General features: G+C 36.0%; 1 protein-coding gene across 4 annotated transcripts in view; it reads right to left on the reverse strand.

The window, feature by feature from the left end:
* The window catches only part of LOC106081058 (polyamine-transporting ATPase 13A3), an 84,920-nt gene that overhangs the window by 56,537 nt on the left and 13,625 nt on the right, over positions 1-14,758 (reverse strand). For 2 of the 4 annotated variants that reach the window (XM_013242762.2, XM_059369196.1), the window contains exon 1: positions 4,722-4,924. Coding sequence is in view for 1 of the 4 variants with exons in the window: in XM_013242760.2 (XP_013098214.2) it covers positions 9,884-10,535 (652 nt within the window). In the remaining 3 variants the exon portion in view is untranslated. Of the gene's footprint in view, positions 1-4,566; positions 4,925-9,883; positions 12,761-14,758 lie in introns of those variants that run through there. The other 2 variants (XM_013242760.2, XM_013242761.2) reach the window with 2 other exon arrangements.

The raw sequence follows: 14,758 nt of genomic DNA on the forward strand, positions 1-14,758 counted from the left end.
TGGAGACAGAAATAAGGGTAATCATTTTCTTTTAACGAAATGTTAAAAAAGTTGTACAACAACTGTAGTGATATGTGTAAACTATTGTACTATTAATAGTTGGGATAAAAGTAATTCAAATGGGGAAAGTTAAAAAAATACCAAATCTTGAGATTAAGTATAGGGTATCTGATGTGAGGTGTTACCAAGTTCACACAAATATATTTCTCAACCAAGAAATATTTGTTTGGTAGATAGCCACCAAAAGCATTCTGACTTTTAAAAATAAAGTTATTTCTCATGGAGTTCAAGCGTATTAATATGAGTGCGTTATATTTGGCTGGAAAATCACAACCGGCTTTTGTTGGCGACCTAAAACACCTCAAACTGAGCAAAATGTTTATGTGTTGCATCATAAAGCGTTATAATGATACTGGTAGAGTTGACAACCGCTATAAAGGTGTTGCAAAACAAGTGCAACATAACATACATGGAACAGTTTGGCGATTGAATGCTCGAATTCGACGTAATCTAGCTCGTAGTGGCTAAAAATACGAAAATATTCCGTGAAGAGATGCAACATATATTTTAATTCGAGCTCATGGTAAAGCCTTACAAGTTCCAAAAGGCACACAATCTTACTTATACCAAAGCAAAAAAAAGAGCAAAAGAGTTGCTGCGCTTGCACGAACGTGGTGAATTTCCGATCATCATGTGCTCTGACCAGAAAAATTTCCCAAAATGATCGTGTCGACTTTGACGAGCGCACGTACCAGAGTTTGAGCCTAGGAACTAACACCCCAAATAATTTATTATATTATGTGATGGTATGGGCAAACGATGGCCACTCCAATCGTTTTCCTCGAACCTGGCGTCAATGTAAATGCGACTTCCTATCGGGAAAACATTTTGGAAGCTGCTTTGGAGGAGGGGACGTAACAATAAAAATCGGCACAGTCACATAAAGAATGTGTAAACCAAAAGCGGCTAAAAAATCATGTGGCAATGACTGCTTAATTTGTCAGATGCCAATCCGATGGACTTTTCTTTTTGGGCTGTTTTAGAGAGCAAGTTAAGAAAGGTAACAAAATATGCAAGTTTGGATGCGCCGAACAAAGCTATTGTACGGAAATTGGCCGAAGTACAGGCAGATTGAATTCGTTTTCGGAAATAAACTCTGTAGCATTTCATCTATTGTCTATACATTTATTTTATTAAATTTTTCCCTATTGTATCGAATAACTTCCGAAAGTTATCACATAATTATTTATTAAAATTATGCAACGTTGAATTAATCTCTCATATTTTGTTAATACACATAAGAGTGGGTCAATTTTTATAGGCCAAAAAATACTCACCAAGGGGTTATCAAAATCATAATCTACGAAAAATTCTAAGACGTTTTGCCCAAGTGTGAATTAAGTGTGAGATTTGTGCATTTGCATTAGGGTGGATCAGTTTTTTAAGGATGTCGAATTCTAAGAAGTTTTGGCCAAAAAAAAACATGGGTTCTTGATCAAAATTTCTTAGAATTTTTCATAAATCACGATTATGAGAACATCCACAAAATTGACCCACTCTAATACACACGCAAAAAATCTGACCTTATATAACATAACAAACTTAGTAATTCTATATCGATTTTAATTTTTTCATTCTAATTTAACAATACTTTTCAATACATACTGTTATGCATTGTTAATGTTTATTCATACATATTTTTAGCTCAGAATAAATGACGTGTACTAGGAATTGAATAAGAAAGTCGAACGCTTGATGATTCCATGTTACCACCATAGAACTGATATATGAGATGCTTATGATGTAACAGAGAAAGTTCAGCATGCAACAGACAAAGTTCATCAACACCAACTCCAAAACGACAAAAAAGTTATTCATCAATAATAATAAATGCATTTATAAATACTTATTATTAATTGACGCAAATGTGGTAAAAAAACAGCCAATGATAATTCCATCAATATTTGGGAAAGCTCTTAAGAGCGTAAATTGCTATTTTGACTTATTGTACGTAGCAAATATAAATTAAATAAAAATCAAGTAAACAAGGTGCACTCATACGTTCGTAGTAGAGACCGAACTGATCAGTTTTTGAAAACCCAGTTTAAATTTACTTCCTCTTTTCTATGAGGACTTGTGCGAAGCGACGAAATGAAACATTTGCAAACATTAATCTGTTGTCTCGTATATTAAATTTTAAAGAAATTTAACAAAGAGACTTAAGAAGTTAATTTGGAGAAACGAATTATTTGGGCACTTTATCTAGAACGAAAGGCATAAATGCATTTCAAATGCTAATGTGTCGATTATGGATTACAACCAATCTTCAGTTGTGGTTGCAAATATTTTATAGAAATCTCCATTTCTGTATAGAAGTGCATATGTTTTTATAAAAAAAAAATATTTTATAGAAATTTCCATTTCTGTATTGAAGTGCATATGTTTTTATAATTTCTTTAGTAGCGAAACGTTCAAAACACTGGTATTTCCAAACTTCTACTAATTTAAATTTCATGTTTTTATCTTCTGGCAGCGCAACTATAGTTGAGCGACAATCCATAAGCTCACACAAAATTAATAAAAATTAACCTTCAATGTGTGCGCAAGATTTCAAATAAGAGGGTAGTTCTACTTGAACGTTTTTTTTTTTTTTGCACATATGGCCCATTTGCGTTATGGGTCGCTTTATATGGTCCACTTTCAATCACGAGGTAATTACATCAATTAGGAGTATCTAAGCACATTTTAGACGGATGCCGCTATTCGTTCGAAAGCTAACGCCATTTCGAACAGGAAAGAAAAACTTCAAGAAAAATAATTATCAAGTGATCCCCACAGTTATGAGTAGTTACTACAACAGGCACTAATGCAATCGAGGTCAATCACGAGTTAATTTTCACCACGGCCTATCTGAGACGAGGAGACGTATTGTGTGACTGACGATTACACACTAAAATATAATCCGTTTTGCTAACACCTAAAACTTGTTTGCAAAGTTCTCTGAACTCTCAATCAAATATTGCGTGTCGCGTAAATGGAAATTAATTTTTAAAATGTTTATATTTTATTGCATAAATTAATTTGTGACAGGCGTAAATTCATGGTATCATTTATTTACGTTTTTGTTGAAAACTCTGTCAAATTTCGTAAAGCCATAGATTATGGATATATAGAGAAATTTTGCATTTAAATATTGTTGTAAAAAATATTATAAAAAGATATTAAATTTCAAACAATTTGAAAGGGGAAAACATGGGTATATGCGTTCTATTTCGTTTGCAGCACATCGAAATACCAATTTCCGCCCCATAACATGTAGGTAGGTGTATATTTTTGATCGCTTATGTTATATTGATACTGATGTTCATAGGCGGACATGCTAAACTCTGCGCAACTGTAGTCTCTGATTGGTCATTAATCTCATATATGTACAGGGTGGCTGATGAAAGCCGCTACCAAAAAAAAATGTAATAACTTTTTTTCTATTTAATAATAATAATTTAATAATTAATTTAATTAATTAATTAATTAATTTAATTAATAATAATTTAATAATTAATTTAATAATTTAATTTAACATGAATAAAAGAAAAATGTATTCCATACACCGAAAAAAAAATGTAGCAATATTCATCATTGTAGCAATATTCATCAGCCACCCTGTATAATCCGATACCCATGAGACTCTACAGCCCCAATCATTGTGCGATTTGATCGCCATAAAATTCTTAGACGAATTACCGATGTGCGGGTGTCTTCCCGTCTTGATCTTGACCAAAAAAGCCCATCAACAAAACAAAAAAACAAATTTTTATAAATGAAAAACTGTTCCCCTCGAAATGTGTTTCAAATAAAAATCATGTTTTTTTTATAGTGGCGACTAAAAAAAATTTAAAAAAACAAAAAAAAAAGTTACTTGAAAAACGACCCTTTAAAGTTTGAAATGATAACATTAACAATATTGACACGCTATTTAAAAATATATTTTTCTAAATTATTGTTTAATTGAATACTCTAGCTTCGTTTCAGTGAGATTTCTATCAATTTCCTAGTTCCTTGCAATTTCTTCTAACATACTAACATAGTGTATTGATCTGATCAAATTATGATTATACACCTTATCAGCGTTAATTTTATTATCCTTTGTTCAAAATCATTGGGCACAACTAGTTATTTGATCACTTGATAAATTCCAACGTGTTTGTGAAGAGGGATTTCACAAACCCAATACCGATATGAATGAATCATTGCCACAAGGCATTGTCCAAGCAAGAAAACTGCCTTTTCGACTTCAACAACAAAGGAATATTGTATAGACGATTGGATATTTCCCTTTTATGAGTCAGAACAGTCACAACATTTCGGTTCTAGTTTAGGTCGTTTCAAACCGAAAATCACAGCTCGAATATACGAATGTGGAGAAAGAGGATGACTGGAGAAAATTTTTTGCTTCGCTCCTTTTCGTATGAAGAAAAAGGCAATTCTTAAATTTACAGTAAGGAACGCATGCGTTTTCATAAAAAAAAAACAATAAAGTCAATTTGTTTCGAATCAATTCGCGCACACTTTTGTTTTCACTCTGTTTGCCTCTCCCTTTTCATGAATTTTATATCATGTGGCCGAGTTTTGCGCGTAAAAAGTTTACAATTAACACTTGCATATGCTACCGAGAATGGAGTGTGAGTGCATTGCAACTTATTTTTCTATTTCTTTTCAATTACTTTTAATTGTTTCATTAGACTCTACAGTAGTGAGTATGTATTGTACAACAGTAGTATTTGTAAAGCTAGACGAAGCAACGGCAAAAAAAACAGACGAAGACGACAACAAGAAACGCGGTGATTTCAAAGACCGCTACAGCATAATGATCGGTTCAGATCGGACACGGAATGGAGACTGAATACTACTGACAACGGTATGGAGAGACGACGGAGTGCAAACTGAGATCGCGACTTTAACTCAGCAACTGTGTTCGCAGCCGATATCAAAGAAGAGAAAAAAATACGGCGTAGACGAAATAACGATGAGACAAGAAAGAAACAATAACAGCTATCAGCAACAACAGAAAAGAGCTTTCGACCGCTTTGTTTCTCCCTGTAAAGTGGGGAGGTATTGGTGGTGACGGTGTTAGCAGATCCAGTGCCACGGCTGCTTGCTTAAGCATATTTTGGGGTTTATCGTTGAATATCAATAAGAAAAGCAATAAAAGCGTAAGGAAATTAAGCAAGTAATTACTAGATTGGCAACCGACAGCCAAAAAAAACAAAAAAATTACTCCATTAACTAATTTTCACGCTGGCATTTTTTGTTATTCGGTTGGTGTTCAACAACCGAAAAAGAAAAACAACAAAGCGAACACAATCAATATCAATAATTATAAACCGCGCTGATGGTTATTCCCCCTCTGTGTCGCTGGCGATAATGCTGTCCTTGTTGTTGTTGTTGTTGTTGTTGTTTTTGTTTATTTTGGCAAGTTTCAATTCAAATTTAAGTATCAGGTGTAGGTATTAAAAGAATTTTACAGCCAAATATAATCTTCTAGCACATAAAACTTGTCGTACGTTAGAATAGACCCAGCGACTGAATGTACTCTCGCAATTGTCTTATCGCTCATGGCAATCACATATGTAGTTACTATTTCAAATATAGTGGAAAATGAATTGCTCTATGGTAAGTTTCAAATGGAGGCAAAGTTGTTCAGGGGCTAGGCCAATTCACTACAAAGAAAAGGTGGTATTATTTGTTATTATTATTCTTTTTTAACAGAGCAAGTCCTAAAAAAGCGGAAGTTTATTGGGATGTGTATTACACACGGCTCAAGGAATACAATAAGATTACCAGAGCGGCAAAACGTGCCTCCTGGAAGCTTTTCTGCGAACAGGTCGATAGCGTAAATGACGCCGCCAAGATAAAAAAGTTTCTCTTAAAAACCCATATCCAAACTGAAACTTTAGCAGTCGACATGGGAGTGAGAGCAGAGACAACTGAGGACATGTTGAAGATTTTGATGAAAATCCATTTTCCACAAGATACGACGGGACTCACGGAGACACCGGAATCTTGGAATAATGATGTTGATCGAAGGTTTCTAATTACGGAATTTATGGCGATGGAATCGTTGAGGAGCTTCAAACCATTTAAGTCACCTGGACCTGGTGTTTATACCCAAGCCCGGCAAGGCAAGTTATGCGACAGTTGGCCTACAGACCCATAAGCCTTACATCCTTTCTACTCAAAACCATGGAACGTATTTTGGACACCATGATAAAGAGTATGACATCCAGCGAATTGCTCAAATACAAACAGCATGTCTATGTCATGGGAAGGTCGGTGGAGACTGCCCCGCACGGAGTTTTGCATAAAATAGAAGAATCCTACGATGCCAAATCGCCGGTGTTAGGCATTGACATCGAGGGGCCTTTTAATAATGTGCGGACCGACACACTGATCCAATGCGAAGGTGGGCCAATTTAACGCACCATGTTTTTCTCAATAAGACGATTGCGATATCTGACAAGGTCAAATACTTAGGTGTGATCTTGGACACGAAACCGAATTGAAAGTGTCACATTCAGGAGCGTACTGAGAAGGCTCACAGATGTTGCGCACAATTTAGACGGGCCGTAGGCTCGAAATGGGGGTAGTCCATTGGCTCTACAGGAGCTTGATTAGACCAATATTTACTTACGCCTCAGTAGTTTGGTGGAACATGTTGTCTAGGCATAGGCGGAGCGATGAGGACCACGCTCACTAGGGCACTGGAGACTATTCTAGATATGAGACCCATTGACATACAGATTAAGTGTGAGGCAGCCACTGCGGCTATGAGAGTTAAGGCAATGGGAGAATGGATTGAGGATGGGAGCAGCTCCTACCATTGCGGTATAGTCGAGGCGACTAGCGATAGGAAACCTGGAAGGAAGGTGAGAGGTTTCCGATTGGATACCAGTGATGAACCTTGAAGTCGAGTGCGAGGCACTGCTGCCATCGGCACAGTCTTGGATTGACGGAACCCTAGTATTGCCATCTGGAAGATCATGTTACACGGATGGATCAAAGCTACAGCACATAGTGGGCCTGGAGTCTACATTGAGAACCCAGACTGCCTGACCATAATACGGTCCTGCAGGCGGAGATCCGGGCGATCACGGAATACGTGAAGTGGTGTGGTGCTAGCGTGAGGACGTCGAGTGTGAACATATTTACCGACAGTAAAATTGCCATAAGGGCAATAACAACCAGGGCGTTAAGGTCACGAACAGTCTTGCAGTGTAAGAAGGAAATTAACGGCTTCTCTGAGGATGGCAAAATCCGGATCATTTAGGTGCCGGGCCATAAAGGAGTAAGGGGAAATGAAAGGGCGGACGATTTGGCGGTGAAGGCCAGAGGACTGCCGTCACTAAACTTGGTTAACCCGAAGCCTTTTGGGTATACGCAGTCTGAGTTAAGGGCGTGAGCGACGAATACGCATGTAACACTGTACAACTGCAAAACGGTCGGTAGGACGGCGAAAATCATATGAAGGGATTCAGATCGACAGAAGTCGAGGCTATTACTGAAAGAAAGTAAGAAGGAGGTCAGTATAACTATTGGTATCATGACGGGACACAGGACTACGAGCTCACTTATGTAAAATCAGTGCGGCAAGTGATAGCATATGAAGGGCATACGGGGAAGATGGTGCGACGTTGGAGAATTTCCCATGTCATTGCCCGGCTAGGTGAGGACACTATACCAGACAAAAACTAACTAAGCGGTGTGGTATGAAAAACAATTAAGGATTTTGTAAGTATCGCGGAATTTTTTAACATAATTTCTTGAAAATAAGCTAAAACTGGTTGTTTTCGTAAGCTAAAACCCTCACAATAGAATTAATCATGCCATTATCTAAAAATTGCGAAACTCGATCGCTGGCATGTAGTGATGCGCAAATTCTTTCTTTGCATTTCCAAAACATCTCTATTCAAATGGTGAGTATTCTAAAGTTAAGAGGTTTGAATTAAAAGTGTTATAAATAAATAAATAAAAAAAAAGAACAATGTAATTATGATCTTTCATGTACGGTACTAAAATTTAATTTTGACCGACAAAAACTTCCACTGTTTTTTTGTTAAGATCAATTTTCAGTTTTAAGCTGAGTATTCAGTTCAGCTTTTCAGGCAGAATGCTGTCAAATTTCATATAAAAAAAACATTGGCTGAAATTGGCGGAAAAGTAGTACTCTGCTTATAGCGAGGAAAATGGCAAAAAAAACTACTACAACACACTTAAAACTATTGCCAGCATCATTTTTGTTTGTTTTATTGGTTTCAGTGGTTGGTTTTACTTTATTTATTTGAGAAAAAGTTTATAAAATAGAGAAAACAATAAGTGCAGATAAAGAAACGTGTTTGCAAAAACATTTGATTGTTGTCAAATTTCGCTCGGAAACCATTGAAAGTTTCAGCGGCTTATCCGAAAGCTAAATAGAATACCAACCCTTATACATGGATATTAACATTCAATTCCAAAGCAAAATGATCCCACTGTTTTGACGAGCGCAAAATTAAATTTTTGTAGTGCCTAAAAGTATGCTTTATTTTCTAAATTTTTGGCAGTGAGAATTTACTATTGGCCGCAAATGCTTCTGTAAAATGCCGTTATTGCATATATTGTATTACGATCGATATGGTTGAATTGAAGGTGCATAATTGTATGTCTATATGAATTGCACATTTCTTGGAATATATGTATGTTCCCATTTGTACTCAGATTATGTAAGATTACAGTCAAGGTGTTTGTTGTACCAGTGTTTTCTATACTGAGGCGGCCGTCCTTGCCGATGAAGAACTCCATCGGATTAATCCGGTGCGTACAACCGGCTGCCATGGGATTGACAGTCAAGGTCAAATCATTTTATGTTATTTGAAAAATCGGAACTATTAACAACTAATAGCAATATTGTTGGGTGCGTTTCATTGAATAAAATCTACAACAATCTACACACAGACGTTACCTCAACAGTCGTTCGTACATAAGCATTAAATATAAACTTAAGAATATTTCAAATGAAACCCTAGTGAAACAGGGACACATAAAAAAATTTAAGAAATTTTACAAAATTTGTAATTGGCTTCAACTTGAGTTGCTTTCTTGGCATCTGAATTTAAAAAAATGACCATTTTGATCAGCAACACATAAAATTAGGATAAAAAAATGGTTTTGTTTGAAATTATTATATACTAACGTGTTAGAGGCCACCATGGCGCAGAGGTTAGCATGGCCGCCTATGACGCCGAACGCCTAGGTTCACGAAAAACGAAAAAATTCCAAACGAAATTGCGATCTAGGAAACCAGCCAAATACTATTACAAAGCAAAAACTACATTTACGGCCTAACTTTAATAAACAAGAGTTTTTTTTTTGTGTTCTATTAGTAAAAGATACAGACTACCCTATGGTCTGCAGCCGGACAATTTCCTATTGTATGTAAAATTTATTACTCTGATAAGTTTTCAACAATGATACTTTGCCTATACTACGTTTCTACCCGGCAAGTCAATTTATGACCTTGCTCATTAGGGTGATGACTTTTTTTCTCAAAAATTATTTCCTTTTGCACAAATGAGGTTTTCGAGGTTACTTTTTTAGCACTTAGAGCGCACAACAAGCCGATTACTGGGTTAGGTGTAGTGGCATGTGGCGGATTAATATCTGCATCATATTTTCAATCTAACCTAATCTGCACAAATTAATGAACTTTTGTCTATTAAAAGCCATATTTTGGGGAAATATGGCTTGCCGGATGTCGGCAATTTTTTTTTATAACGAATAAATCGAATATGGGAATCGAGGTCAGGCGTCAATGGGTTAAAATTAGAACTCAGTGTGGGGAATAGCTTACCATTTAAAAGTAGTTGAGAATCCAATTTATTAGCATCAGGCTCTTCTTCTATGCTAAATTGATTGGCTAAAAGTAATTTGGGCGATAATTTGTCATCGCTAGTTGCAGAGTGATTGTGAATTTTGTGACGTGAGCTGCTGGCGCTGTTCGACAATGGAGAGATATCCCCATCACCATCATGCGCATAGTTATGGGGCGTCGTTTGATGACTATGATGGTGTTGATGACTGTGCTTAGTTGGCGTTCCTTTAAGATTTAACGAACTATTACTAGTGTGGTGGTGGTGGTTGTGGTGACGTTGCTGGTGGTGAGGAGACGAAAAATTCAATTCTGATTTAGACGATGGCGATGGAGTGGTTGGTGATGCAGACCCATTCAGAGGTTGCTTATTAAATGAATCGATTGTTAAAAGAGGCGTTGGAGTATTCCACCATTGTAGTTTTGCCACATTTGCTTTGTTTGTATAATGTTGGGTAGTGGGAGTATTGGTGAGATTTGCCTTTAAGTGGGGCATGGCTTCTAAAAGGATATGATCCACTGCATCTACTGCCTGCGTCGAAGACTCTATTAAATCATAGCCATTGGTTAGACCTACAGTTGAAGGTGCTGAATTATGCTCGGCGGCATCCTTCAAAGACATATATCCTTGCATTTTGAAAATGTGCGCGTGCGTTTCACTTTCTTTATTTTGAGATTTTTAGTTATTTTGAGTTTCTTTATATTCCTTTTTTTTGTCTTTAATTTAGGGTTTCTTAAAATCGGTTATTTATACAAAAAGTGTTTTTTTTTTCTTGAAAATTTCCGCTTTCCTAGCAATTTTTTGTTGTTTTTTTCGTTTTTTTAAGGTCTCTTTTTGATATATTTTTTTTTATTTCGTGTATAGTTTTGTGTGATTATATACGACGCTATATAGTACTGCAGCAGCTGGGGCTTTCATAGAGCAGTAGATAATGTCAGCTTCGCAGTTTCCTGGCTCCTGCAGCAGCAACCCGTACATTAGCAACGTGGCAATCTCGGCTCATATCGTATTCAAAACTGACGATACAACTTGCATTACATTCCCCTATGTATTTCTGCTTACAATTTAACAATTCTTTGGGTTGACTGAGTTCCATTTTGAAAAGTTGAAGAATGAAATGCGATACACAACAACAATTGGAGGAAAGACTTTGAAGAACCAATCAACCAGATGACGGTGAGGCGATAGAATGCAATCGATCTATATCTTGCCTTTGATGCCGGGATGCTTATAACATAGGCTTCTTCTTCGTCCCCAATACCTTCTTCAGATGTTCACGAGGGGTTTCAAAAATAGTTTCCGCTTTTGTTTTTACATTTGAGTTAAAAACAATAGTCGATGCTTTTGGGACTTGTTTAGCGATTACGAGAGCGTGTTTTCAAACGTCGACGTTTCAATTGATGAAGATGATGCTGTTGCTGTTGCCGTTGTTGTTGATGTCTTTTCAGAGAAGCATAATCGGCCAACAGATATTTAAGGCCTGGAAGTGGATTACTGTGGCTGCTGCTGCCGCTGTTACTGCTGCTGCTGCTGCTTTTGCAATAAACGTTATAATTGACTTTTAAATGAGATAACTTTGCAAACCAATCGTTGAGATGCTTGGTTATCAATCATCCATAACGTAAGTCGGGCATTAGATGACAACAGTTACATGCTCCACCGTTTGCGGCTGGGACAAAACCGAGTTTTTCTATATCTGGATCCTCGGGTCCTCCCCCGCCGCTGCGTTTCTCAAAGTAGAATTGTTCAATGTACTCCTTTTGCAACAATACCAGAGACAGATTCGATACTACAATGCCATGAACAACATTGGCTGCTTTGGGAACTGATTTATCAGAGAATATTGCGTATAATGGCGAAGATGCCTTTGCGGTGGCCGACGATGCGTGTTTGCAGGCTGTTGCGACTGCTGTGGTACGACGTCTTCGTTGTCTACTTCTGAGCTTTAATTGATTTTTACCACTTTGAACTGAATGCATTACGATTTAAACGAAAATTCACAAAAGAAACTTCAATAAGCGTTACAAGAATCGCTTAAGTATTTTGTAGTTACTTGAATAGAGTTTGCTTAGCTCAAGTGTAATAAAATGTATGCACTCTTTTTTTTTTTTGTTTAGTTTTAGTCTTCTACGGTATCTACGTATTTCGATGCTTTTTGTTTTTTTTTGTTTTTATTTTAGCTATCACTTGAATGTTCTTGCACCTTTCCTTCGAATATTGTGTCACTTTGCTGGGGGTTTTACAAAACCAAATGGGCAACTGAATGACAAATTTCTGTTTGAATGTTAACAACAATTTGAAACTGTTCTATTAATTGCTGAATTATGGCTAGTAATAATGAACTTGTGGTAAAGTTTTCTAATAGATAATTGGTAAACATCTGCTTGTTACGTTTACTAAGAGTATACATTGATAATGATTTGAATTTTTGTTTCTCATGCATAATCTGAATAATCTTCATATTCATTTCGCACAATTTTTCTAACGATAGTGATTGTGATATCTCGTTTTTTTTTCTTTCAAGTTTCACTTCATTTGTTCTCAATGTTGCATATGTGATTTGTGTCGGAAACACTGTTGGTTGTTGGCACAGCCAAAAAAAATCAAGGAAAAAACGTAAAATTTAACTTTTCACAAGAAGACACTTTGACAGATGTTGTTCATTTCACCTCAAGCACTGACTGCATCACACTATACGAAATATTAAGATTTTCTTTTTTGTTTTATGCTTTATGACGTCCTCTTTTGTTCTGCGTATGGCTTTTGCCGGCCTTAATCGTTGCTCTCGCCGATGTTGTCGCTGTTGTCTTCGTATGACGAAAATCTCCTTTATGACTATTTGAACGGCTGCAACAAATCTGAAAGATACAACAAGAACGAAAGACTATAAGAGAAAAAACGTTTTTTTGCAAGCATATAAATATATTGTATGTGTGTACACATGTATGTATATATATTTGGTTATATTCGAGACGAAGAAGAAGACCACAAGATTTGATTGAGAACCGTACAAAAAAAATCAATAAAAGCTATTTAATCAAAGTACTTTTCACTGTTGCTGTCGGTCCGTCGGCTTTCTGTATAAACTGTGGTCGAATGAATGGAGCAGTGTTGCCATTTATTGAGAACATTTACAATAAGCGTCATTTATGCAAGATATATCTTGCGTTTATGCAAGATATTCGTACAAGAATTTTAGGGATTCTTTTTGACTAGGACAGCAACATTAGAAGAGCAGAGAAAAATTATTTGAAACTTAAATCGCAACAAAGATAATCCTTAAAAACTCAGAGGAAATTTGAAAATGTTAGGTTCGCTTTTCGTGCCAGTTTGCATTCGGACTCAAACTTTTTAGTCCATTGTGATTAACACCATAGGAAAAGGAGAAAGAAGATACCTTCTATTGTAGTATCGGCGTGAACATCAACAATTATCCCCTTACTAATGCTGGCTACTTTTGAAAGCTATCCTGCCATGTTAAGACTTCTCTACTAAGTGGTGTCACTATGCGGCACGCCGTTCGGACTGGGCATAAAAAAGGAGGTCCCTTATTGACATGAGAGAAGTATCCCCTGTTCCTTAATGGAATGTTAATGGGAAATTTAGTAGTTAATACCTGGACCTTCATGACATGATGGACGCGGGATTGAGACTTTTGTTCTAGCCAACCACAATAAAGTAGTATTTCTCATTTATTTTAAATTGGATCACATAATCTTGAAGCAATGTTTTTACAATCGTTAGCTGCCGATTGTCCACTACTTTTCTTCACAGAAAAAATATATCACAAAATTTTTTTTAATTACAAATTTTATTGAAAATAAAAATGTTTTCAATTAAAAAATGTATTGATTCAATCATTTTTTCACTTAGAATCTGAAGATTTATTCAATCACGATCGTGATTGAAAAAAAAATCAATTTTTTCAATAGTTTTTTTAATTGAATCTTTAAATATTATCTTCTTCAATAAAATAATAACGACCTAGACCACTGGCTTTTTTCTTTTTATAGCCACCACCATAGGATGGGGGTATACTAATTAAATTGGCGAACGAATCGAGTGACAAAAACAATAAATGATCTAAGCAGTAAGTTCTTTAAATCATATAATTCAATCGGAAACTTTTTTAGATCCAGCAGCACTGTTATGACTCTCCGTTTTTGAAAAGGTCTAGCAGCTCGAAATTTTGATAAATTCTTCCTATACAGAAGATAAAACTCCCCAAATTGCGTTACCAACGCACAACACTCTTAACAAGTTTATCAACAAGACGAAGACCAAGGTCATAAAAGAGGACAAGTCGAATGTTGTTCACAAAAATAAATGCAATGAAGACAAATACAACTTGTGCAGAAAAGTTTATGAATGTTGGTAATACCAAAACAAAATTAAAAACAAGAATTTTGGGCCACAAATCCGATCAAAGATCCAGCTCTTGCTGCACACTGCAGCGTGACAGGACACAGCCCAAATTTTAAAGAGGTGGATATTTTGACTCAGGATATTAAAAACAAGCGAACAAAGCTCTTGAAATACTTAAAATAATTAATGTCTCCCCTGCAAATCATATTAAATCTGAAATCTGATACGGACCACTGTACGCACATATACATATAGGAACACAATACAAAAAACTTAAGATACGTTCAGATTAATCAAATATTTGACACAACTTATTTTATGATTTTTGCTTGTGTGATCCAATTCTTTTTTTTTTTTTTGTTAAATCAAACAAGGAAACACAAATTTTACATGCAATCGAATGTAGGGCAAGTAAAAAGCCCTTTTTTGATCTAATGGTTAACAATATTTGATTTGTTTTTGAACAAACAAAATGTGTTAAATAAATGTTA

This window comes from Stomoxys calcitrans, chromosome 5, assembly GCF_963082655.1.
Source record: "Stomoxys calcitrans chromosome 5, idStoCalc2.1, whole genome shotgun sequence".
In the NCBI taxonomy this organism is placed as follows: Eukaryota; Metazoa; Arthropoda; class Insecta; order Diptera; family Muscidae; genus Stomoxys; species Stomoxys calcitrans.